At 42.8% G+C, this 24,078-nt stretch overlaps 1 protein-coding gene across 6 annotated transcripts in view; it reads right to left on the bottom strand.

Annotated features, from left to right (window-relative positions):
• The window catches only part of LOC111152612 (A-kinase anchoring protein 13), a 320,098-nt gene that overhangs the window by 77,525 nt on the left and 218,495 nt on the right, over window positions 1–24,078 (bottom strand). For 4 of the 6 annotated variants that reach the window (XM_022511140.1, XM_022511139.1, XM_022511141.1 and 1 more), the window contains exons 9-12: window positions 21,745–21,820; window positions 16,712–16,848; window positions 4,623–4,993; window positions 2,150–2,203 (exon numbers count right to left, since the gene is read on the bottom strand). In XM_022511140.1, coding sequence (XP_022366848.1) covers window positions 2,150–2,203; window positions 4,623–4,993; window positions 16,712–16,848; window positions 21,745–21,820 — 638 coding nt within the window. The remainder of the gene's footprint in view (window positions 1–2,149; window positions 2,204–4,622; window positions 4,994–16,711; window positions 16,849–21,744; window positions 21,821–24,078) is intronic. The other 2 variants (XM_022511143.1, XM_022511144.1) reach the window with 1 other exon arrangement.

Genomic DNA, 24,078 nt, shown 5'->3' with positions numbered 1-24,078 from the left:
AGTCTCTCTGGAATCCTGCAAATGGGAAGATGTACAGACCCCAAACCACTCGAATACCTTGAATATATTTAGTAACTTTGTTTTGATAAGTGGGGGTTTTCTGGCAGAGGAAAAGACACAAGGAAGGTGGCGAGAAAATAAAGAGAAGAACTACCCCTATGAGCCTTCTAAAAGTAAATCTTTAAAAATCATAGCACTTAAAAATAATTTAAATAGTAAAACACTTAAAATCAGGTTAAATTAATAAATAGCACAAAGCTCAAGGGCAGAAGCAGAAAGGAAAAATTAGCATTTAAGACACATTTCCAGTCTGATAAGCAAAATCAGACTGACTTGTAATTTGCTTGTGTGGGGTAGCAAGTCTTGATATAATTTTAAAACACACACAAGACTAAGAAGTCCATTCTCTGAAATTATTCACTTCATTTTGAATCTCTAAACTGTAATAAAAATTTTAAAGATATCCAACTTATTCAAAACACAACATGGTAAATCAGGAACTGAACATACATTACCAAATTATTAAAAAAAAAAAAAAAACTCTCCAGATTTAAACATCCCTTTACTCTCAGAAAATGATAACGATGTGCGAGAACAGAGTGAAATTTAGGATGAAGAGAATGGAGAGCGATAGGGAGACAGGAAGAGGACAAGACGGGGGTCCTAAGGCAGCAGGAAGGAAGCTGCTGTGGTCCTTCAGCAGCTGCAGACCCGCCCTTCCTTCTAGCAGAGAACTCCTATCACAAGAGAGCATCCTCCAATCTCCTTAATTCCTCTATTACTGGGGGTAACATTTAAAGGTTCTCTGGCCTCATTTTGAGATTTAGAAAATACCAGATTCTTAAAACAAACACACACACACACACACACACACACACACCAAACAACCCACAAATATCCTGCTCTCCACCTTTTAACAATTGTGGGAATGTTCCAGTTTTACTAGCTAAGGCTTCATACAGAATTTTAAATTATACTTCATATTCTTCCTGCATTAAAATGACTAAGGGTGAAGTGGAGTCTGGTGCTGTTGTGAAGCTCTGTGTGCTCAGTGGGACGGCATCCAGCAACCCGCCACCTTCCACTGTCAACGCGTGCAGGCTTCTAGTACGTTCCTAGTGAAGAGCCTGACTGGAGAGGCAACTAGATCTCTCAAGGGTTCAGACGCTTCTACTGAAAAGGGATTTAACGACTTGTTCCCCTGGGAGAACAACTCAACCGAGTTCCGATCACCTGAGATTCACGGGGTATTTGTATTTGAATCCAATTCTGCGCCTGAAATTTGGGATTCGAGGAGGAACCCACTGGAAAAAGACGAAACGGGGAGGACCACTACCTGCCAGCTTCCCAAGGAAGAGCTTCGGCTCAGAATTGAAAACATCGCTTTACAGATGTCTCCCAATATGAGAGGCTATGTGTAACTCCACCGTCGTTTTGGGATTTCTGAATTCCGCCCCCCAAATAAGGAAAGGAAAGGTCATTAGTGGCGATTTCTGAACACAGTAAAACTCAGCATCTGAAAAGCAAATTGGCATTTTTGGAGTAGAAATGACTTTGCAGTTCATAAGTTACTAATTGTTAGCTTTAAAATGTTACCTGACAAAAAATAATTAAGGAATTACTGGGAGATAAGCTGATGACTCTTACTTGTTTTCAGAAATGACTACATCAACAATGGAGTAGAGATGATCAGGGGGCCTAGAATGTGTTGAAAATGTGTTAGGGCCTGTGTGTCAGCTCACAATTCTTTCCGGTTCTTCCCCCTTTTTGGGGGGTGGGAAGGGGAAGAAAAAGCACTCCTCAGAGTCCACTAGTCAGGCACAATCAACGTGTCTGAATTCTCCTAGGGACAGTTGGGGAGCCCCTATTATCAAAGTGACCTGAACATCAGTAAGTACAAGATGGAAAAAACACTAACAAAAGTTTCCTTTAAAGATAAAAATAGAATAGGAAAAAATTTCAGACTCACAAAACCATTTCATATGCAAATGGACATCAGCAATTAATAAATACCTATACTTTATTTGCCTGAAGCAGAGTTGACATTATTGTAAAAGACGGTTTAATCACGGATCAAGCAAAATGAGATGCTTGTTAGTAGAAGCTCAGAGGCAACACAGTTAGTCCATCAAGTTAGTGAACTCTGTACCTTCTCCTATGAATGGGAGGTCTCCTGACAACATCCCCCAGAACTCGCAATGAACTGAAAATGAATGGTGGAAGAGGTCAGTGTTGAGGTGAAACAAATGGACACAAACGCATGAAGCACACAGACATCACAGGCTTGGGGGAGACACAAGCCACTCAGAGAAACAGTACAGGAAGGCAGGGAACGAGAGTGTGTGGAGGAGGAAACAAACCACAAAGGCCTGACGGCCTGACAATTTCTGGGGAGGGTTACTCTGCTTCCTCCTTGCTCCCAAGAGTTAATCAGATGACAAGGAATGAGGTTTATTAAATTATAAAAGGATTAAAAAAAGGCCATCTAAAGCGTTCAAAGGATTTTCTTAAGACTTTAAAATTCAGGTTATATAATATACAGACAAGGCTACAAGCATCAAACTCATTCAAGTCCTTCCCTCATCTCCAGAGGCACTGGGGCGGAGGTGCGAGGGGACTACCAAGGCTAGGCTCACCCAGGAGAGGCCACGATACTACACGGGCTGCACATATGAGTAATTAGGTGATAGGGCTCTAGTCTTCGCTCGGTCTTAAGAGCACCCTGTAATCTGGGACAAATCACTCAGTCTGAGCTTTAATTTCCTCATCTGAGCTACAGGCTCCACAGTCAAGCCAGCTCTGAAATCAAAGTCACGGCAAAAGAACCCATAGCAGGTTATAAAGAAAAGGGGATTGTGTTTAAAACAAACCCCCATTTCTGGATGCCGTTAGCATCCTGACAGTATGTCAAGAGACTGCTTTTGCTTCAGGAAGGGAATTCTAGCTATAGGGATCATTCCCCACATCCTGACTTTTTTTTAACTGGTGTGAATGCTTTTTTAAAATATAGTGTGAATAAAGCTGGGAAGGAAAGCTTTTAGAAATGGCTTTTTATACAATCCATGCTTTCAAATGTACATAAAAACGACCCAGCAGAAAAAGCAACTGCTGATTTTTCAGGGCAGCTCCTGAACTCTATCAGAGAATAATATGGAATCACAGAAAGAGCACTTACCTAGGAGGCGAGGAACCTAGTTACTGGTAAGTGGTATCAACCACCTGCACCTGCCTCACCTGTGAACCTGCAGACAACGCCACCTGACTCGGGGAGAGGACTGGAAAACCACGGGGACAGTTTGCCGTGAAACAAGTCTGAGAAGAGTAGTACACGAGCCGAGGGTAAGGCAGCGCTGTGAGCTCCACGAAGGCAGGGACTGTGGCTCGTTCACCTGTGTCCCCCGAACCTAGAAACGCCCGGCACAGCGCCGGCGCTCAGCATGTGTTGGCTGGATAAAAGAATAAGCGAGGGGGCGAGTGCCCTCAGAGTCCACGTACCTACAGCTCTGAAATCGGAGCCACGTTATGAGGAGGCAGGTCAGCGACTTAAAAAGAGAAAAAGCCATAACCGCTCAGGTGAGTTTGTCACATCACCTGTGTTCACACCGTCAGCCTGCTCCCTCGGCTGCCTTTCTGCAGCTGGAAAGTAGCTGGGGAGGAAGCACAACTTGGTACGTACAGCAGGCATCACGGCACTTGGTCGTTAGACGGAAAGCCGTCTGCTTAAATTCCTGGAAGCAGCTTATGGTCAGAGGCCGACTCCAAACCACCTCCTGCCAGCCTGCTTCCGCACAGAAGGTCTGACATGGGGTCACATACATGCGCCCCCGAGGACTGGAGGGTACGTGGAGAAATACCAACCATCCAATGATACCGAGTGATTCGTAGGCTTGCTTACTGATTATATAATCACTCAGACTCCGTCCAAACTTTCTGCATTAGAAATGGACTGCAATTTCTGGGAAGCACTTTGAAAACAGATGGTGTAGGGGCACCTGGGTGGCTCAATGGATTAAAGCCTCTGCCTTCAGCTCAGGTCATGATCTTGGGATCCTGGGATCGAGCCCCGCATCGGGCTCTCTGCTCAGCGGGGAGCCTGCTTCCCTTCCTCTCTCTCTGCCTGCTTCTCTGCCTACTTGTGATCTCTATCAAATAAATAAATAAAATCTTTAAAAAAAAAGAAAACAGATGGTGTTGAGGCTAAGACCTCATGTTTGCTTTTTAATTCAAAGTCAACAGGACACTATTCCCTTCCACCAGTTTTTAATCTATAAATGTTATTAACAGATCTGGCCTGAATGACTGTTAGCATTTATTAAACACCCGCCATGTAACAGGCCTATTTCACTTGCAATACTTATTCTTGCAAATACTCTGAAAGGAAGGTATTTTACAGATGAGAAAATTAAAGCTCAGAGGGGTCAAGTAACTTGCCCAAGCTTATCTACATAGTGAGTTACCGAGCTGGGGTTTGAACCCAGGTTCTCCTGACTCCAAAGCCCATCTGCTTTCTTCCGTACCATGGTGTCTCCTAAGTTCTTTTACCACGACAACACAAAATCACAGAATCAAACGCAAGCGGACATCGAGAAACGAAACCAACAGCCCTGCCGGGTCCACCTCACCTGCGCTGGTTCATTTCTGCATCGCTGGCTGCGTTCTTCCCAGGACCCCAGCTGTGCCTCCGGAAAGGGGACAGGGAGCGCATGGAGCTCCTCAGCACAGAGCAGTTCGCGGGCACCTCGGTGATGCTGTCCATTTCCTCCTCCTCCATCTCACCTGAGCCGGCAGCTTCGCCCTCGCTCTCTCGACCCTCAGCTCCCACGCCATGGCTGTAGAAGCCATCAAGACCCTGCTGATCTCTGGACCTGTTCAAATTTGAAATCTGGGGGAGGGACACATCACTGCCTTGAGAAGAATGTCGATCCAGGGAAGCAGTGTCGTCGGTGGACGAACTGGATCCGGTGATGTCACAGACCATTGGCTCTTCCTCCGGCTGTCAAAGAGAGAAAACACCCACAGTTGGAAAGGGCACGGCCTCATTACTGCCGACCCCGCAGTGGCTTCACAGCGGCTGCAGAGTGGGCAGGATGGGCAAGATCACAGCTGGCATCAAACAGGTGTTTTCTTTTTGAAAGCACAGTCCCAGTCGGATTCAAAGAGTTCCCGATGAAGGGGTGATCGAGGTCTGTACTCTCTCTACCCTCTTACTGGAGGTAGGTACACAGATCATTCTTTTTTTTTTTAGGATTATTTATTTATTTATTTGACAGACAGAGATCACAAGTAGGCAGAGAGGCAGGCAGAGAGAGAGGAGGAAGCAGGCTCCTTGCTGAGCAGAGAGCCCGACGTGGGGCTCGATCCCAGGACCCTGGACTCATGACCTGAGCTGAAGGCAGAGGCTTTAACCCACTGAGCCACCCAGGCACCTCCAGACCATTCCTTTCTTACAGGGGAAAAACATCTAACCCGGGTTCAGGTCAGTTCCACAGGCCAATACCACCAACTGAAACGAAGAGAACCCTTATGTATCCGGGGCTTCTGTATGAAAACTCTAAATCCATATACTATTAGGTTTAATTCCCTCCCCAAACTTTAACTAAAAACAAGGTTGTCTGTTTGGCTGCCATAATGTCGTCCTGAAGTTAATATTCCCAAAGGAAGTCTGTAACTGTTTTAAGAGGCCCTTTGAAAACCACAGAATAGCTTATGACCCTACCTAAAATCTGCCACAAATGCCCACATTCTGGCCTTGAATGCCTACCTGGAAGAAATCTATTCCTTTTCTCATTTCACTAGGGATTGGCAGTATCATCGAGCCAAATTACATATAAAATAATCAGTCCTGGCAATGGAGTCTTGAGCACGTGATAAGGTTCTTTTCTTGGCCAGCGTCAGGGGCTTAAGAGAAATAGTCCAGTCCTGATTCCCGGTAGCCCGACATTCTGTTTGCTACATACACCAGAGCACAGAGTGTGACAGGTGAGGGAAAGATATGCATCCTGAGACTCGAAGAATGAATTTATCCAGAAGTAAGTACAAACATCTAGAAGATGCATGATTATGCTCTCAGATCTGGGCACTGAACTGTCTTAACATCTTTATTTTATTGTGTTCTTCCAGGAAAGGGAGCAGGGACTAGGGAAAGGCATTCTGTGGTTTATTTTTCCTCCTTCACAGTATTTTCCTAATTAGCCAGTCTACTCAAAGTTTTAATTAAGAGTGAAGAAACTTAGAGTTCTTTGAGAAAGATTTTAAAAATTATGAGAACTAATGAGTCTTTGGGCTTTGGAACAGAAAGTAAGACCTATTCTCTAGAAGGAAGAGTATTTTCAAATGTTTACCTTAGCACTTCAAAATCATTCTCTACAACTTTTGGGCTGAATCTCTTCCAGCTTATAGGAGTTTTTTTCTACTCTATGGCAGCTGGTTTCCTCAGCTAATTGCTCTTGAAATGATGTGTGACGGATGAGACGAAAAGGGAGATGTGGGGGTCATCGGGACCCAGACTGACTCTCGGGCCCTCCTCGTACACAGGCATTGAGCAGGGAGCAAGACGTGAACTCAGGCTGATTCCAACTAAAACTGCCCTGTTCTGTTCCCATCATCTTTCAAAAACCCTGCAGGGGCGGGGCAGGCACCTGGGTGGCTCAGTTGGTTAAGTATCTGCCTTCGGGCCATAGGCACCCCAATGTTCATAGCAGCAACGTCCACAACAGCCAAACTGTGGAATGAGCCAAGATGCCCTTCAACAGACGAATGGATAAAGATGATGTGGTTCACATACACAATGGAATATTACTCAGCCATCAGAAAGGATGAATACCCAACTTTTGCATCAACATGGACGGGACTGGAGGAGATTATGCTGAGTGAAAAAAGTCAAGCAGAGAGTCAATTATCATATGGTTTCACGTACATGTGGAACATAAGGACTAGCATGGAAGACATTAGGAGAAGGAAGAGAAAAATGAAGGAGGGTGGAAATCGGGGGGGCAGACAAACCATGAAAGACTATGGACTCCGAGAAACAAACTGAGGGTTTTAGGTGGGAGGGAGTGGGAAGCTGGGTTGGCCCAGTGATAGGTAATAAGGACGGCACAGACTGCATGGAGCACCGGGTGTTATGCGTAAACAATGACCCTTGGAACACTACATCAAAAACTAATGATGTACTGTATGGTGACTAACATAACACAGTAAAAAATAATTATTTAAAAAAAGGGGGGGGCGCCTGGGTGGCTCAGTGGGTTAATCTCGGGTTGTGATCCCAGGGTTCTGGGATCGAGCCCCACATCGGGCTCTCTGCTCAGTGGGGAGCCTGCTTCCCTCCTCTCTGCCTGCCTCTCTGCCTACCTGTGATCTCTGTCTGTCAAATAAATAAATGAAATCTTAAAAAAAAAAAAAAAGCATCTGCCTTTGGCTCAGGTCATGATGCCGGGATCCTGGGATCAAGCTGAGCCCCATGTCATCAGGCTCCTTGCTCATCAGGGAGTCTAATTCGCCCTCGTCCTCTGCCCCTCCCCTCTTGTGCTCTTGCTCCCCCAGCCCCCTTTAAATGAATACTTTTAAAAAATCTCTTAAAAAAAAGCCTCTGCAAGGACAAGATCTTGAAGCCCTGTGTTCCCTACACTGGGCCACACTGTAAAATTAAATGATGCTTTAACCAAGTAGATTGTAAAATCGGGTAGGTAATATTTTAAAATAAACTCAAGTGTTGTTCTCTTTAAGTTACTGAGGGTTAACCTGCGCATCTTAGAGCGTTCATTCATGGAGCTGCTCTCCAGAGAGAGGAACAATGTAGACGGTCACAAATACTGACTTTAGGATGTCTTGGCTTTCTCAGTGTGTCCTCCCCTCAAATGTAATTTGTTAAGATTAGATCATACAACACAGGAGCTGTCCTTGCGTGAAAAGGAGAGACATGGGGAGAGATATAGGGAGGTAGAGCTTGAGGCCACGGAGTGCTGGCCAGCAGCAGAGGCTGCGACAGGAGCCGGGGAGAGATTCTCCCTCAGAGCCTCCCGAGGGAAAGCTGCCGCCCCTCTGGTACTGGACTGTAGGCCCTTCTGTCTCCCAAACCGTGAAAGAATACATTTTTATTGTTTCATGCCACCAAATTTGTGGTAATTGGTGATAGCAGTCCTAGGAAACTATATACTCGCCCTCGAGCTGCTTTGTTTTTAATTCTCAGAAGAGTACCAAGGGAGAAACAGAAGGGCCATGTAAAGCAAAATGCATGATGGGCTTATTGTCAAACACACAAGCTAGGCTTTGAAGGAAATGAAAATGAGTTCAAGTTTCCATTTGGCCATTTATCATATATTCTCACAAGCTGGGGCTTCCCGATGAGGAAATGATGTTCGGACGACAGAACAGATCCTTCCTCTTGATTTGGCACCTAATGGCCTTGCAGGGGCACCGCCTTGAAAGACCACCTGTTATCCCTCTGGTACTTTACTCACCCGGGACTTAACAAACAAGCATCCACCCTTTTGTAAGACATTAAAACAAGATGGGAAAATTATTGTTGGCCTGTTTGTACACATTTTAAGGAAGAAATCTGTCTAGCATAGATCTGCGACATGGTGTTGATCCTGGTGTATGCTAGGACACTTCCTAGTGCTCAACAATTATGAGCTTGTAGTTATTCCTTGGAAAAGGGAAAACCAGGACAAACTCAACAATTGAGGTCAGTCTTCATTCCTAAATATTGGAGGTGAATGGTTTTTCTTTAATGCTGGATTGAATCTAAAGAAGGCTCTGAATTACTTTTGCCCAAGACTTAGGTGTTCTCAAAAGAATTTCCCAGCTTCATCATGTCTTTATGCTACCCTGGCAAAACAGAAAGTAGTCAGGGGTGTAATAAAGAATTAAACCCAGAATATGGTCTCAGTCTTTGTACTGCTACGTATCTGTCTATGGATAAGCCACTTTCTCAATTTGTCTACCTAAGATGATGATCTTTCCATCGAAAGAGGCTAGACCTTAATATCAGGCAAGGTACTGTCTATTTTCATCATGAATAGAGGGAACAAGTGGGTTTTTTAAGCGTCTGATTTTTTTTTTTCCAGTATTCCCTTCTGGTCTCTGAACTAATTAACTTATTAATAATAAGTTCTTATGGGGGCACCTGGGTGGCTCAGTGGGTTAAAGCCTCTGCCTTTGGCTCAGGTCATGATCCCGGGGGCCTGGGATCGAGCCCCGCATCAGACTCTCTGCTCAGAAGGGAGCCTGCTTCCCTCTCTCTCTGCCTATCTCTCTGCCTAGTTGTGATCTCTCTCTCTCTGTGTCAAATAAATAAATGAATAATAAAATCTTAAAAAAATAATAATAATAAGTTCTTATGGATATCTGCCAAATAAAGAGATACAAGAAGCGATACTTTCACCATTGTCCCCCCACCCTCCTCACAGAAAGTAGCAGGTTTGGGGATGTTGTTTTTCCATTTATAAACCAAAAGGGGAAAAATTATGGCTTCTGTCACATAACAGAATGTTCCATGCCTAATATTTGAAGCCATTCTTAAACAGTTTTTGAATTATATGTTAGGTCTTTCTTTGGAGAAGTCTTTTCTCTTAAAATGTCTGCTAATTGGGGCGTCTAGGTGGCTCAGTGGGTTAAAGCCTCTGCCTTCAGCTCAGGTCATGATCCCGGGGTCCTGGAATAGAGCCCTGTGTTGGGCTCCCTGCTCAGCAGGGAGAATGCATCTCCCCTTCTCTCTCTGCCTGCTTCTCTGCCTACCTGTGATCTCTGTCTGTCAAATAAATAAATAAAATCTTAAAAAAAAAGTCTGCTAATTAAATGACTTTCAGAGACTTATATTAGTCCTGATTGTCTGCAGAAAAGGTGCCAATGTAGTTTTTCGTCCTTTAAAGGCAGATGGCCAATATAATTCTCTGCTAAATACAAGTTTTTTATTTTCTGTTTCCCTTAAGATGCAGTACTGGGAGTGGGTTAGGGCAGAGAAGGAAGAGAGACGCAGAAAGGGAGACACAGGAGAGCAGGGGTGGCTGGGAGCTGTGCTTGTTTGTGCCAAAGTGAGTGCACTGGGAGGAAGACAGCTGAGTCTAGAGCTGAGACTGACACATGAGCCCTTCCTCCAGTGAGCTGTCCTGAATGGTTTTCCTCCTGCATATGGGAGGATGGAAACACACACAAAAACTATCGTGGCTACCAACAGCTTCTTTTTCCTTACAGTTTATGCCATCTTGAAAAATCTGCAAACGGTGATCAGGCTTACAAAGATCTCTAGGAGTCAAAGAGAAAGCTTGCAAAAAATGGGCCTAGCGAGTAATACAAAGGCTTGTCCACAAGCTCCAGCCCCTGTCCGACAGCTTGGACTCTGGGGGGCAGTGGCCCAAGGATACTGTTTTGCTTACTTTAAGGTAAAATAAACTAGGGAAACTGAAATTACAAAATAATGATATAAATAAAAGTTAACGAGAAAGGCTAAATTAAATGCTGCTGCTGTCTACATAAAGCTGGGGAAACGATGACTTTTACTTGGGTATACGTGCAACGTGACTATTCCATAAATGTGATTAACGATTATTTACTGGATACTTGTCACATGGGGGGCTCTGCACTAAGTGATTTAGATGTATTTGTTCTTTTCACATTTGACTTAGTAGGTATTATTCTCATTTGACACACGAGACAACTGAGGTCTAGTGAGGCTACATAGTAAGATTCTAATTTAACTGGTCTAGGGTCAGGGCCAGATTCTTTTTCTTCTTCTTAGAGCTCTCCAGATGATTCTAAATACAGCTAGGACTCAGTCCCATTATTATATACAACAGATCTGTGATAAAAATGTTCTAAAAAATTAAGATGGACTCCAGTCCTACATGTAAAAGTCAAAATTATAAATGTCCTAAAAGAAAACATCTTGATGGGGGGGGGGGCAGACAAATCAGTAACAGGACAGGACACAGGTAGCAACAGCCATAAAAAAAACGGATGCATTATACTTCACCCAAATTCTAAACATTTAGTACAACAACACATGTTTATGAAAACAAACAGGGAAGCCATGCACTGCAAGAAAATATTTGCAAAACATAATCTAATGAAGTACTGGTATCCAGGATACCATATACAATTCCTACTTCTCAACAACAAAAAGACAAACAAATCAATTTTTTTTTTAATGGGCAAGAAATGTGAACAGACACTCCACAAAGGACGATATGTAAGTGGTCAATAAACATGAGAATGTGTTTACCATTATCGCTAGTTGTCAAGGAAATGTAAATCCAAACGGTAATGAGCTACCACTACACACACACCAGAAATGCTAAAGTTAAAACAATTATACATGTTGATAAGAACACAGAGCAACCAAAATTCTCATACACTGCTGGTGAGAATGTAAAATGATACAACTACTGTGGAAAAAGGTCTGGCCACTTTTTATAAGACTAAACTTATACCTAACATATGATCTATCAGTTCCACTAGTCTACCCAGTAGAAATAGTAACATTCATATTCTGTTTGTATGAGGCTCTGAAATAAAGAGAACTAACCTGTGATGGGAAAAAATTGGAACAGTTGTTGCCTCCAGGGGTTGAAGAGGAGACAGACTGAGAAGGGGCATAACCAAACTCCCCAAAGTGAAGGTAACAGCCTGATCCATACGGAGGTTTGGGTTATAAAGATGAATGGATTTGTTAAAAGTCGCCAAGGTACAGCTATTATGGAAAACAGTATGTAGGTTCCTCAAAAAATTAAAACTAGAACTGTTCTCTAGAATCTAGCAATATCCTACTTCTAGGTATATATCCAAAGGAAATAAAGCCACTGTCTTGAAGAGGTACCTGCACTCCCATGTTCTCATCAGCCAAGACATGGGAGCAGCTTATGCATCACAGACAGCCAAACAGGTAAAGTAAATGTTACTCAGAGTTTAAAAGAAGAAGAAGAAGAAGAAGAAGAAGAAGAAGAAGAAGAAGAAGAAGGAAACCCCGCCATTTGGAACAACATGGATGGACCCTGAGGGCATCACGCTACGTGAAATAAGCCAAAGACAACTTTTACATGATGTCACTTCTATATGGAAACCACAAATGGCAACTCTGAGCAACAGAGTAGAACAGGGCTTCCCCAGAGGGTGGGGGAAATGGGGAGATGTTGGTTGAAGGGACCAAGCTCTCAGTCAGGAGATGAATCAATTCTGAAGACCCAATGGACAGCATGACGACCACAGTTGCTAATGATACACTGTGGACCTGAAGTCTGCTAGGACAGTGAATCTCACGTGTTCTTACCACCTGCACAAAGAGGTAACTCTGTGAGGTGACAGACACTTCCGGCCTGATTGTGGTAAGCATTTCACAACTTGTCTATCAAAGCATCTTCTTGTACATTTAAATATGCACAATTTTTATCCGCTATAACTCATAAAGCCGAGGGAAAAGTCACTGAACTGTGCGTTTCACTGCGTGGAGAAATTATAACAAACAAACAAAAAACAACTCTATTACTGAATTCTAAGTATTTAGGGGTAAAAGTGGATTGTTACCTGTAACTTGCTTAAAAATGCATTAAAGAGGGGCACCTGGGTGGCTCAGTGGGTTAAAGCCTCTGCCTTCGTCTCAGGTCATGATCCCGGGGTTCAGGGATCGAGCCCCGCATTGGGCTCTCTGCTCAGCAGGAAGCATGCTTCCCCACCTCTCTCTCTCTCTCTCTGCCTGCCTCTCTACCTACCTGTGATCTCTGTCAAATAAATAAATAAAATCCTTAAAAAAAATTAATAAAAAAAATGCATTAAAGAAATTAGATGCACCAACTGGTGAGTAGAGAAAGGAAGGACAGTTGCACAGGTGTGTAACAAAGCAAGGGTATGACGTTAATGGTGGAATCCAGGTGGTGGGTGCTCACTGCACAGCTCTTCCCTCTTCCCTGGATGCTGCAGCATTTTCTCAATAAAATGTTGGGGGAAAATGCCTGACTGGCTCTCTTAACCAAGAATCACATCAGATTGGTAATGTATAGGTATAGAGAGAAGGGTAAACATTATATATAATATATATATATATAAATATAGAAACAACTACACACTTTCTATTACCATACCCGAAGGAATGTTTAATATTGCTAAAATACCAGTCCTTTAATTTTTAATAACTTATTCATTAAATATTTATAAATTGTTGTCTGTGATACTCAGGGCATTCTGTCATGTGCCTTTGGCAAATAACAGCTCATGTTTTAAATACCTAATATGTGCCAACTGTTTAATCCATTTGTGTGCAATAATTTGTCTAAGAATCTTAAGCATGTGATAGCGAGCTGCTTCACAGTTCTGAAATTATAATAAGTTTCAATACTTGTGCATAAATAATAAAGTTTTTTGAATTTGGGTTCTGTAAATACAGCTACTTTTATCCCTGAAAGGCTAAAGCTTTTTGACTTGGTGACCAAGTACTTGAGAGCAAACTAGCGTAAGAAAGGAAGTGTGCTTCCTTAAGACTTAGCATCTTAGGGGAGTTACTCTGATTTTCTCAATTGTGGATACATTTTACAGCCTGGAGAAAAAAACAAGGTGTGAGCGTTTTATCTAATTCTCCTTGGGTAAAGAGCGACTATGAATACTTTCGTGGACTTCAATTAACCTTTTGGATAAAGGGTAGCCGAGATTATGTATTTTATGATCACTTTTTCTTTGCTAGTGCCAAGATAAAGTCCAAGATTTCTTCCTATTTTAAAAACATAACCTAGGGGCGCCTGGGGTGGCTCAATTGGTTAAGTGTCTGCTTTCACCTCAGGTCATGATCTTGGGGTCCTGGGATCGAGCCCTGCATTGGCCTCCCTGCTCAGCGGTGAAGCCTGCTTCTCCCTCTCCGCCCAACTCGTCTGCTCTCTCTCAAGTAAATAAATAAAATCTTAAAAAAAAAAAAATCTAAATTTTATGCAGTTGATCTATGGAGAAGAAGACGACCTTAGAACTAGCATATATTCAGAAGAGTAATCAGAAAGCTCCTCTCACCCGAGTCATATTTACTGGAAGGCAGGCTGGATGGAAACTGAAGGGTAAGGCAAAGGGTTTGTGACCAACACTGCAGGCTGAAGAGACCTCTATGAGGCCAGAGTGTGTGTGTGTGTGTGTGTGTGTGTGTGTGTGTGTTTCTCTCTCTCTCTCTCTCTCTCTCTCTCTCTCACACACACACACACACACACACACACACACACGGCTGTAGGAAGTGACCTAACGCACTACTCATGGTTCATAGAGAAGAATGTTGTATGCCTTGCCCAGAGATGATTTTTTAGAGACGGGAGAGGGGAAGGCACTCCAGGACAGGGTGATGTTTCACAGCACACGCTGTGTGGCTGTCCACTGAGGCAGCCGGGGAGGGACACCACCCTGCTTCTGTATAAATCACTGGCTATTAAAGCAGGTGTCTGGAGATCGAGACAGAGAAGAGATCTGAGAATCAGGCCTACATACGATCTCAGGACTGTGACTTACCAGCTGAGTAATCTGGACGACACCTCTCTACCAGTCAGAGCCCGCATTCCCTCAGGAGTTTAATGAGGATAAAACCACCCACCTCACAGGGTTGTGGGGAGCTCGAAATGAGATCACATACATTATAAGAAATTCGGGTCAGTGTTGAGTACACAGTAACCACTTTGTTAAGTATTAGCCTGTCTCTCTCTTGCTCTCCGCTCTCCCCTTTTCCTTTCATATGCAACCCCTTAGCTTTAGGAATGCTAGAGAAAACTCTTATTGCAAAACCTCTCCTGGTCACAACCAACTTTGGGAAAGTGGAAAGAGCTAAGAGGAAGAACCCTCCAGATCTCGCCCCAGGCCATGCGACATTCTCGTGCTCGCACAAAGAGATGCCGGTGCACCCACCGTTTCTGGTTTTTCTGAGCCACTGCGGTACAAAATGTGGGTAGAAGTTGCTCTGGGGAGTATGCTCCAACTCTTAACAATTCTATCCGTCTAGTCATCTTGAAAAAACTGCCCAATCTAGCACCAGCCATTCGTCTGAACAATCTCCTCAACGTTTTTGGCAGTTTGAGTAAGGATGCAAAACACAGGAAACTGGAATTCTCTTTAGCTAGGAAAATCACTGGGTTTAGCGAGCAGAGATCACTACCATTCTGCAGACATGGCAGCGTCCAGGGACGAACTGTCACGCACCTAGGAGGGAGCAAGCAAGTCTTTCTTAATGAAGACTCCGCAATTTTATTTATTTTTTTAATTTGACAGAGAGAGAGACCATAAGTAGGCAGAGAGAGAGGGGGAAGCAGGCTCCCTGCTGAGCAGAGAGCCCGATGTGGGGCTCGATCCCAGGACCCCGGGATCATGACCTGAGCCGAAGGCAGAGGCTTTAACCCACTGAGCCATGTAGGCGCCCCATGACTCCGCAATTTTAAAACACCTTTTGACTATGAAAAATTTCAGACACACAAAAATGTTTAACAAATCCCCGGGTATTCATGACCCAGTTTCTGTGACTGTCCGTGATTCGATTTTGAAGCGGGAACTAAGAGATATCATCTGTTTATCTGAGACACAAATAAAATATTCTGAGAGACATCCCCCTTCAGAATGGCATTCCTCTTGGCAGTGGGGGATGGTTCAAAAGTCCTTACAATGAAAATCTCAAAGTCACAGTGGAAATTACCCAAATTCTATTATTTAAAAAAAAAAAAAATCATGATTTCCCTCTTTCTAGATCACCTCAAAGGAGGAGAGATCATCCCAGGGTGCAGATTTTTTTACTTTACAGAACCCACTGAATCAATCTGCTGTGAGTAACAATGACAGAAATCCTGAAGTTGTGTGAATTTTTCCAAGGACCCTCCCGGAAGACAGTGAGGACAAGGAAAAGGAACATGGTGGAAAAGAATTAGGGGAGGCCAAATGGGCACATGAGAGCCACTGGACAAGTGAAAAGAAAGTGTCTGAGGGGACATTTACAGAGGCTTTAAATATGCACTAGCCCAGGATCCCAGGATGCCAAGCCTCTCCCATAACTTAAGGGACAGCTTCACAAAGGCGTGCTCACAGCTGCTGTGTTTCTGCCCCCTCACCCCCTCGAGATTAAGACCACCACGTGTGGCGTGTGACTGAGCACCACTGTGGATCGTGCTGTGGGAAAGCCCGCTATTCTGCTTCTCAGGAGACAAAACAGAACTCGCTGCTACTAGATACAAACATAAGCAAAAGAAAGCAAACCGCCCCCACCCCCCAACCCCTTGGAGAGCCTCAGATGATATGAAAACACACGGTGACTCATGTGCATGGGTCTGGCTCTTCACTGGGAGAAGACAGTCTGGGTTCCCCAGCAGAGATCTAGAAAGTTCCAATTAAGCAGGCTAGATGAGGAGGGGTGACATCACCAAGCTGGGCAACGAGCTTCAGGCCTAAACACATTAATCAGAAATGCCTCTACGGTTAGTTTATACACATGACGTGTTACAGTCTGAGCTGCGGTCCCTTCCTGCCCACTGAAAAGCATTCACCTTCCTCTGATTTAATTCACACCAAAGGAACTCCCATGTCGTTAGGCTTCAAAGCCTGCGTGTAACCAGCCACAACACTACAGAGGATAAAGTGGCTGATGCCTTTTTCTAAGCCTCGGACACCTGGAGCTCCCTTCTCTGGAAGGGAGGACGCTTTCTTCTCCAGGATCACACAGAGCTGGAGATGCTCGGTACGGTCGGCAGGAGTCGCATACTGAGGCGGACAGTACCTTGGGGAAGATGATGCTGTCCACTTCTTCGCTGGGTGAGTGAAAGAGGTCAGAGTCACTGCCGGATTCTCTTTTGAGGACTCCTTGTTTTGAGGCACACTCTCTGCCCAGTCCAACATCCAGGAAGTTCTCACATTCTGAGGAAGAAAATATATTCAGCCAATACCTTTTCATTGCAGCAATTCGCCTTGTAAGTCAACCAACTACTGTCCCCTCCTTCCAGTATTAAGCAGCTGTAAAGGACATGGTCAGATTAGTAACTTTTTAACTCTAGTATCCCAATTCTAGGGTGATTGTTACTATAAGACAACCATGAGTTTGCCATGTAAACCAAAGGCACCAAAAGATAAAATGGCAACGTAGAACCAGAATTCCATCTATATTTAGGTATTTAAGCGGTAATCTTTTCCTCTTGGTAGTTAAAAAATATTTTCTTTTGCTACTAAAATCAGATGTCCTTTATTAGGAAACTATGTGATAGGGTTTATGGCCAAATTTCTAAGACTTAAGTTCTTTCTGGAAACTTGTTATCCAGCCAATACTAGGATTAATAAAGGAGGGGAAGCATATCTAATACAAACGTCAGTATATTGCACTTATGGGTTCTATTGAATAATAAAAGAAATATAATTGTTTAGCTTCTACCTTAAACAGACCTGACACTGGGGGAATAATGCACTAAAGAGAAATGTATCATCTAGAATCTGTCTTCAGTTGAGAAACTATCCTAGGGACACTGGTGAATCAGACAGAGGGGGCCCTGGCAGAAACATTATGCTGTAGGTCAAGGAATTCTAAACACTTAGTACACTGAAATTAGCAACGTATTTAACGCACTTTCTTCTATTAATTCTGTAAACAAAAGGGACATAAGACCTGGAAGCAAAAGAACTAAAAATATTTGTATGCAGTAAAAGCAGGAGCCCAAAGAAAGTCAGCTAGTGGGTAGATATCAACCTCCTTCAAGAAGTGTGGGGAGTGAAGCATTTCCATTTCAGTTAGCATTTTTATATGGGATTCAGACAGACATATATCAACTCTGCAGGTGATACTAAGCGATGAGGGACACAACAGATCAGAAGGCTACCAGTTCGTGAACACGCCACCTGGAGGTTTTGGTTAAAAGCAGATTCAAGAGGGGCTGATGATATAAGGTGACAGCAAAACAAAAAATACCGATGGCTTTAGACTCTATTAATAGACAGTGTACCCAAGTCCAAAATGGGGACAGTCCTACCATTATGAGACAGCTAGACTGCACCCACAGGATGATGTCTGTCCCTAGGTAACACTTAAAGTCAAACACTGATAAACAGAAATGCATGCATGGTGATGAGGTCACAACAGTGGAAACACTCGAGAACCACGTGGCTTGCCCAGGAGCTTGAAGAAAATGTGTCTAAGGGCAGCTGCAGATGTGCTGTGTGCTGTTCCAGAGGCAGAACAAAAAGCCTGCCGTGTGGAAGCCACGGAGCTTTGCTAGAAGTAGGCTTCTGGGCAATGGGTTGGGAGTTTCAGAAAGTAACCCGTCACTTCACCAGAAGGGGTGGAGCAAAGGCTGAACGACTTTGTCAAGAGGTTTCAGAAAAGATGCATACACAGAAGGGGAAGTGGAGATTAGACAACCCCCAATGTCTCCCTAAATTCTCAGGGTCTATGTTTGGACAGTAATTGTACGTGTGTGTGTGTGTGTGTGTGTGTGTGAGAGAGAGAGCGCGCATGTGTGTGTGCACACTGCAGGATGAGAAAAGAAAGTTTCTTCTTATCTGAATTAGCTAATTATTGATCATTAATAAATTTTTTGCGCTGTATTAGCTGGGAATCTTAGAGGAAGGATCAAAGAAGCACTGTACTGGTATACAGGTCATGAACTGCCTGACCATAAAATTACCTCCTCTGTCAGTCAGTATTTGACTAGGTATTGGGGATTATCCATATAAAAAGAGATATTTAGTCTGTGTATGTGTGTGGGGTAGTTTACAATCTTGTAATAGAAGCAGACATATGAAGAGACAGTTCCAACACAGAAGTACACAAAGGATGCCACCGGGAGTGAGGCGGGGCCCACAGATTAATCTGAAAATGTTTCATTAAAGGAAAAAAAAAAGACCCTCATCTATTTCAATCTCGGTTGGTCCAAACTATTTCTGAGTGTTTCATTCAATGGGAATAGCCCTGCCTTTAAAAGACTGGAAATCATGGGTATTCTGGACCACCCCTCCCGCCACCTACTTCGGAGAGTATGTGCTCACTTAGGTGGAGTTGGTGTGTGTGACCTTTCTACTTCTCCCCCTTTCCCCACTTGGAAAAATCAAAAACTCCATTTCATGGTTGAAGGGAAAACAGGGGCTGGCCAAGAAAAGAAAGGGCTGTCACAGCAACTACGCTGAGCTGCTGGTCTCCAGCTGGCAGGCAAACAGACCACGTCCCAAGTCCAGACTGGAAAACAAACCAATTCAAGACGTTCTGATGGAAAATTCACAGGGAAGATCCAGATTCAGCCCTAGTAGGAAGAACTCACCCAGAAAATAAATCTGGGCCAGCAAATCAAGCTGGAGGATGACTCCGCTGTGTGATACAATCCTAACTGTTGAGCTGGAGGCCGGCAGTGGGGGGAGAAGAGTAAGCAAACAGGGAGCAAGGGGGAGAAAAAGACCCTAAGCCATCACGAAACCCCACAAAAGGCAAAGCTAATTCCCACCTTGTGTCACAGGCCTTCCTACCGGCCCTCTTCCTAAAGAATAAGGGGGAGCAACACATGCAGGTAGAAGCAAGAACACTGAGCACTGACTGATTTTAGAGTTGGTCCTGTTTGGCTTGAATCTCCCTCCACTGACTTTTAGCAGAAAAATCCCAGGCAACAAGTCATTTAACCCTTAAGCCTTCATTTTCACACCAGTGAAATGGGATGATCAGAGCTTCCCTAAAACAGCTGTAGAGACTGTTAGAAAGAATTTATGAAAACGGTAACCAGAGCCCTGCCCCTTGCACACAGCAGGTGTGTGACAAACACACCTAATGAAGTCGAGCCTTCGTTATTAACCTACGCTGTGCAAGTATCTGGTAGGGACATTACCCTGACGTGGGTCAGTCCTGTTTTATGACTCGTATATAAACCTACCTATAAACTTTTGTGTCCTGAGACATTAACTTCTTTAAAAGCTAGGAAAACGTGTCATTTTTAAGATGCTGTCTAGTCATTTGGGTCTAAAATTATATATATGCAAACAAATTATAGCAGGCCATGAAAGACAAGAAAAACCACCAGCAGTGCCCACTGGGATTTGCTGAAACCATGCTACTCAGGATGCACTGGTATTTATTTGTACTTAAATAAATAAATCTGTATTTATCCATAATGGAGGAATATCCAAAGTTATCCTCCTTGGTTTTAAACTATTGCTCTCTTGAGCTGTGTTCATAACATAAATGAAACCTCCAAGATCCAAAGGGCTTAGAACTCACCCCAAAATTTGCTAAAATCAAAAACTCAGGTCTGAAGCTCCAAAGCAAAATCCAGATCTTGGATGCTGTTACACGCAGAGTTAAAAAGACCCACTCTAAAAACACCAAAGTAGTTATGCTTGGGGCTGGAGTATGGAGCGGACACTGTCAACAAAATCCAAGAGGACGTCCTGGGGAAAATGCTCAGGGGTTCAAAATTCATTTCTTTAAATGAGTAAATTGAACTCCAGCATGAGGAGAAACTTAGTTTCACTGCGTGCAGGGTTGGGCGTCATTGTACTTTCAGAAAAGACCCTGAACAGCTCAAGGAACCAAGATACAGTAAGTAGTACACTTTTAAGGAGAAGATTCTAGGGGCCTGGGCGGGGTGTAAGTGTCAGCTAAATCCATGAACAGGGTCAATCTCACAGCATGCCGGGACCCTAAACACACACAACTTCAGCATAATATCCTCCATGTGAGACAAAACTAGGGAAGAACACTTTTCATTTCGGTCTCTAACACTTCCTTCGGAATGAAGTCGAAGAGTTGAGAATCAGTAGGAAAGCTCTTGGGAGATACAGGATTTGGTAAGTTTGTCTTTCGATTTAATACTACCGCAGGACATCCACAACTACCAGTCAGTGAGGATTCAACAAATTTTAAAGCAGGTCAGTAAAACCTATAAAGGTAAACAGAGGTGTTGCTGATTCAAGCCGACTCAAGAGCCCAGGGTACAAATTACCAGCACTCACAACAGGCCCAGGGACTTACAGTTACGCACCATGTCATTCAGGCAACACGCCCCACTGAGAGCTAGTAACTCTTGAGAGATGGGAGACAATAGAGTGCACAGACATTAGGGAACTTTCCTTACATCACCGTGAATTAGTGGCTAAATCTGGGGGAAAAGATGGGCATCTTAACTACCCACAGGTCATACGCTATGTCATTAAGTCATTAACAAGCCAGGGCTTAGCAGCTGACCCTCACCTGTTGTTACTAACACCTCATGAGTGTTTAAGGAAAGGCTCCATTGGGACAATACTTCCAAAGTTTAGGGTTCTCAATCCTGGCTCTGCAGTGGAGTCACCAAAGGAGCTTTCAAAGATTCTGAGGTCCAGCTCACAGCCTAGGCCCCATTAAACCACAACTTCTGCGAGCAGGACGTAGGCAGCGGTGTATTTCTATATCTCCCCAGATAACTTCGATGTGCAGCCAAAATGGAGAGCCACAGGATTAGTTCTCAATAAATATGTATAGTTTTATCAGACTGAGAAACCACGATCCTATGTATGTGCCCAGCACAGATGCCTTCACAGAAGTGATGAGTCAGAAAGCCACATGTGAAGATTCACATGATTCACATGAAATTTAGGTTAATTCTAGGACACTCCATATTCTCAGTTGAGACAAAATGCCTACAAACCAAATCACACATACCCCTCTCTTCTGATTTACTGCACGGCACAGCAAGGAAGGACAGTACTCCAAAAGAGGTCTGTAATCAGATGGGGACTGCAGTGTAAAAAATGGAGATTTAAGTCACAGTTATTCAAGCACCTGGAAGTTGGAAGACCCCTACTCACCTGGGCTCTCTGTGGGGGCCAAAAGAGGTGCTGTATCGGGGCACGGCTTTATCGTACACCAGCTTTCTCGATTTATCTGAAAGAAAAGAAAAACACATCGACTTTCAGACAGCGAAGTAATGTGGGATGATTTTACAGCTGCTGCAAGTGTATCTGTTGTACCAACACTCTTACCTTTTTCATACTTTATTGTAAAGTGAGCAAAATTAGGACAAGAAAAAAATCCTTTTCACAACACAATCAAGGCATGCTATGCTCAATTAAGGCTCTAATAAAAGCAACAGGAAAAAGATACACAAAGAGAAAACCTGGTGCAGGCCAAGGGTGAAATTAAAAAAAAAAAAAAAAAAAAAAAAAAAACCAAACAAAAAAACAAATGCAATGCATCCAAGATTAAAATAGATATTTGATATCTTTACTTGCAAGTTAAAAAAATACAAAAATAATTTCTATGTATTCAAGAGTTCCTGTCCACTGGAGATCAGACACTAGAGAATTCTATGTATTATTAATTTAATCTCCACAATAGCTACAAGAAGTTTGTATTACCTGTATCCAAAGAATAAGCTCAGCAGTGTTGCTGAGGTAGTAAGCAACAGGACTGGCAATGGAAAACAAGTCTATGGGAACCCAATGCATATTAAGAAGAAAACATTCCCCTAAAATATTTTTTTAATTTAGCCTTTACAGCTCTCAGTCATCTAACATCATAACCATCTACTATCATTTAATTTAAAAGAATATAATTTTTTAAATTACCATGAAAGATTTCAATAGTCCTCTCCCCATAACTGATAAAACTAGACACAGAATCAGTAAGGATACAGAAAACCTGAAAAATATTAGCAACCACTTTGATCTACCCAACACATACAGAGCAATTCACCCAACAATAGCAGAATACACATTCTTTTCAAATAGTCATGGAATGTTCACCAAAGCAGACCATATTCTGTGGCATAAAAGAAGTATCAAATTTGAGGATTAAAATCATACTACATATACAGTCTGACCACAGCAGTATCAAAATTAGAAACCAAAATAAGAAGTTACCTGGAAAAACCACAAACATTTAAAAAACAAAACAAAAAAACACACAAAAACTTAAAAATCCATGAATCAAAGAAATCTTTAGGAATCATTGTGTAATTAGTTAAACATCAGAAAATATCTCAAACTCAAAAATTCAAACATAACATATAAAAATTTGTGAGACAAAGCTAAAACAGTGTTTAGAGCAAAATTTGTAACATTAAATGCCTATATTAGAAAAGAGAGGTCTCAAATCAATGATCTAAGTTTCTACCTTAAGAAACTAGCAAAGGCAAACAGGATAATGAAAACAGATACCAATGAAATAGAAAACAGAAAAATAAAATCAGGGACGCCTGGATGGTTCAGTCAGTTTAGCGTCTGCCTTCCGCTCAGGTCACCATCCCAGGGTCCTGGGATTGAGTCCCATGTCGGGCTCCCTGCTCAGCGGGGAGCCTGCTTCTCTCTCTGCCTGCCCCTCTCTCTCCCTCTCCCTCTCCTCTGTCCCTGACAAATAAATAAAATCTTAAAAAAAATAAAAAGAAAATTGATGAAACCAAAAGCTGATTCCCTGACTAGATCAATGTTATCAGTAAAGTCTACCCAGACTGACCAAGAATGAAAGTTAAAAACTGCAAGCCTAAGGAATGAAAAGAAGTCATCATTACAGATCCTATAGACATTGGAAGGATAACAAAGGGATATTATGAACATCACTGTAACAGATTCAACAAGTTAGATTAAATGGAAACATTTCATGGCAACCGCAAACTACCAAACTTTGCTCAAGAAGATAACCTGAATACCCTTTTTCTATTAAAGACATTGAATTCAGTTAAAAACCTTCCTATAAGGAAATCTACAGGCCCAGAAGGCGTCAGTAGTGAATGCCACCAAACATTTAAGGAATAATACCAATTCTACACAAACTCTTACACAAAATAGAAAAGGAAGGAACAACACACAGCTCATTTGTATGAGTCCAGCAACCCCTGGACACTAAACCTAGACAGACATTATAAGAAAAATATAAATCAAAATCCCTCAGAAACTCAGCTGCAAAATCCTGAACAAAAATTAAGATACTGAATCTAGCACACAGAAAAGAGATCAAGTTGTCAAGACCAAGTTCATTCCAGGAATGTTGAAAAATCAATTTATTAACAGACCAAAAACGCCACAAATGATTATCAAGAAATGTAGGAAAGTGTTGGGCAAAAGTAAACATCTATTCATGATAAAACTCATAGAACAGTGGAAACAGAAACGAAATTCCTCAGCCTGATAAAGGGTATCTATTAA

Source organism: Enhydra lutris, unplaced genomic scaffold (genome assembly GCF_002288905.1).
Source record: "Enhydra lutris kenyoni isolate GAN:26980312 unplaced genomic scaffold, ASM228890v2 scaffoldscaffold29, whole genome shotgun sequence".
Taxonomy (NCBI): domain Eukaryota; kingdom Metazoa; phylum Chordata; class Mammalia; order Carnivora; family Mustelidae; genus Enhydra; species Enhydra lutris.
This window is presented reverse-complemented; position numbering and strand designations above follow the sequence as displayed.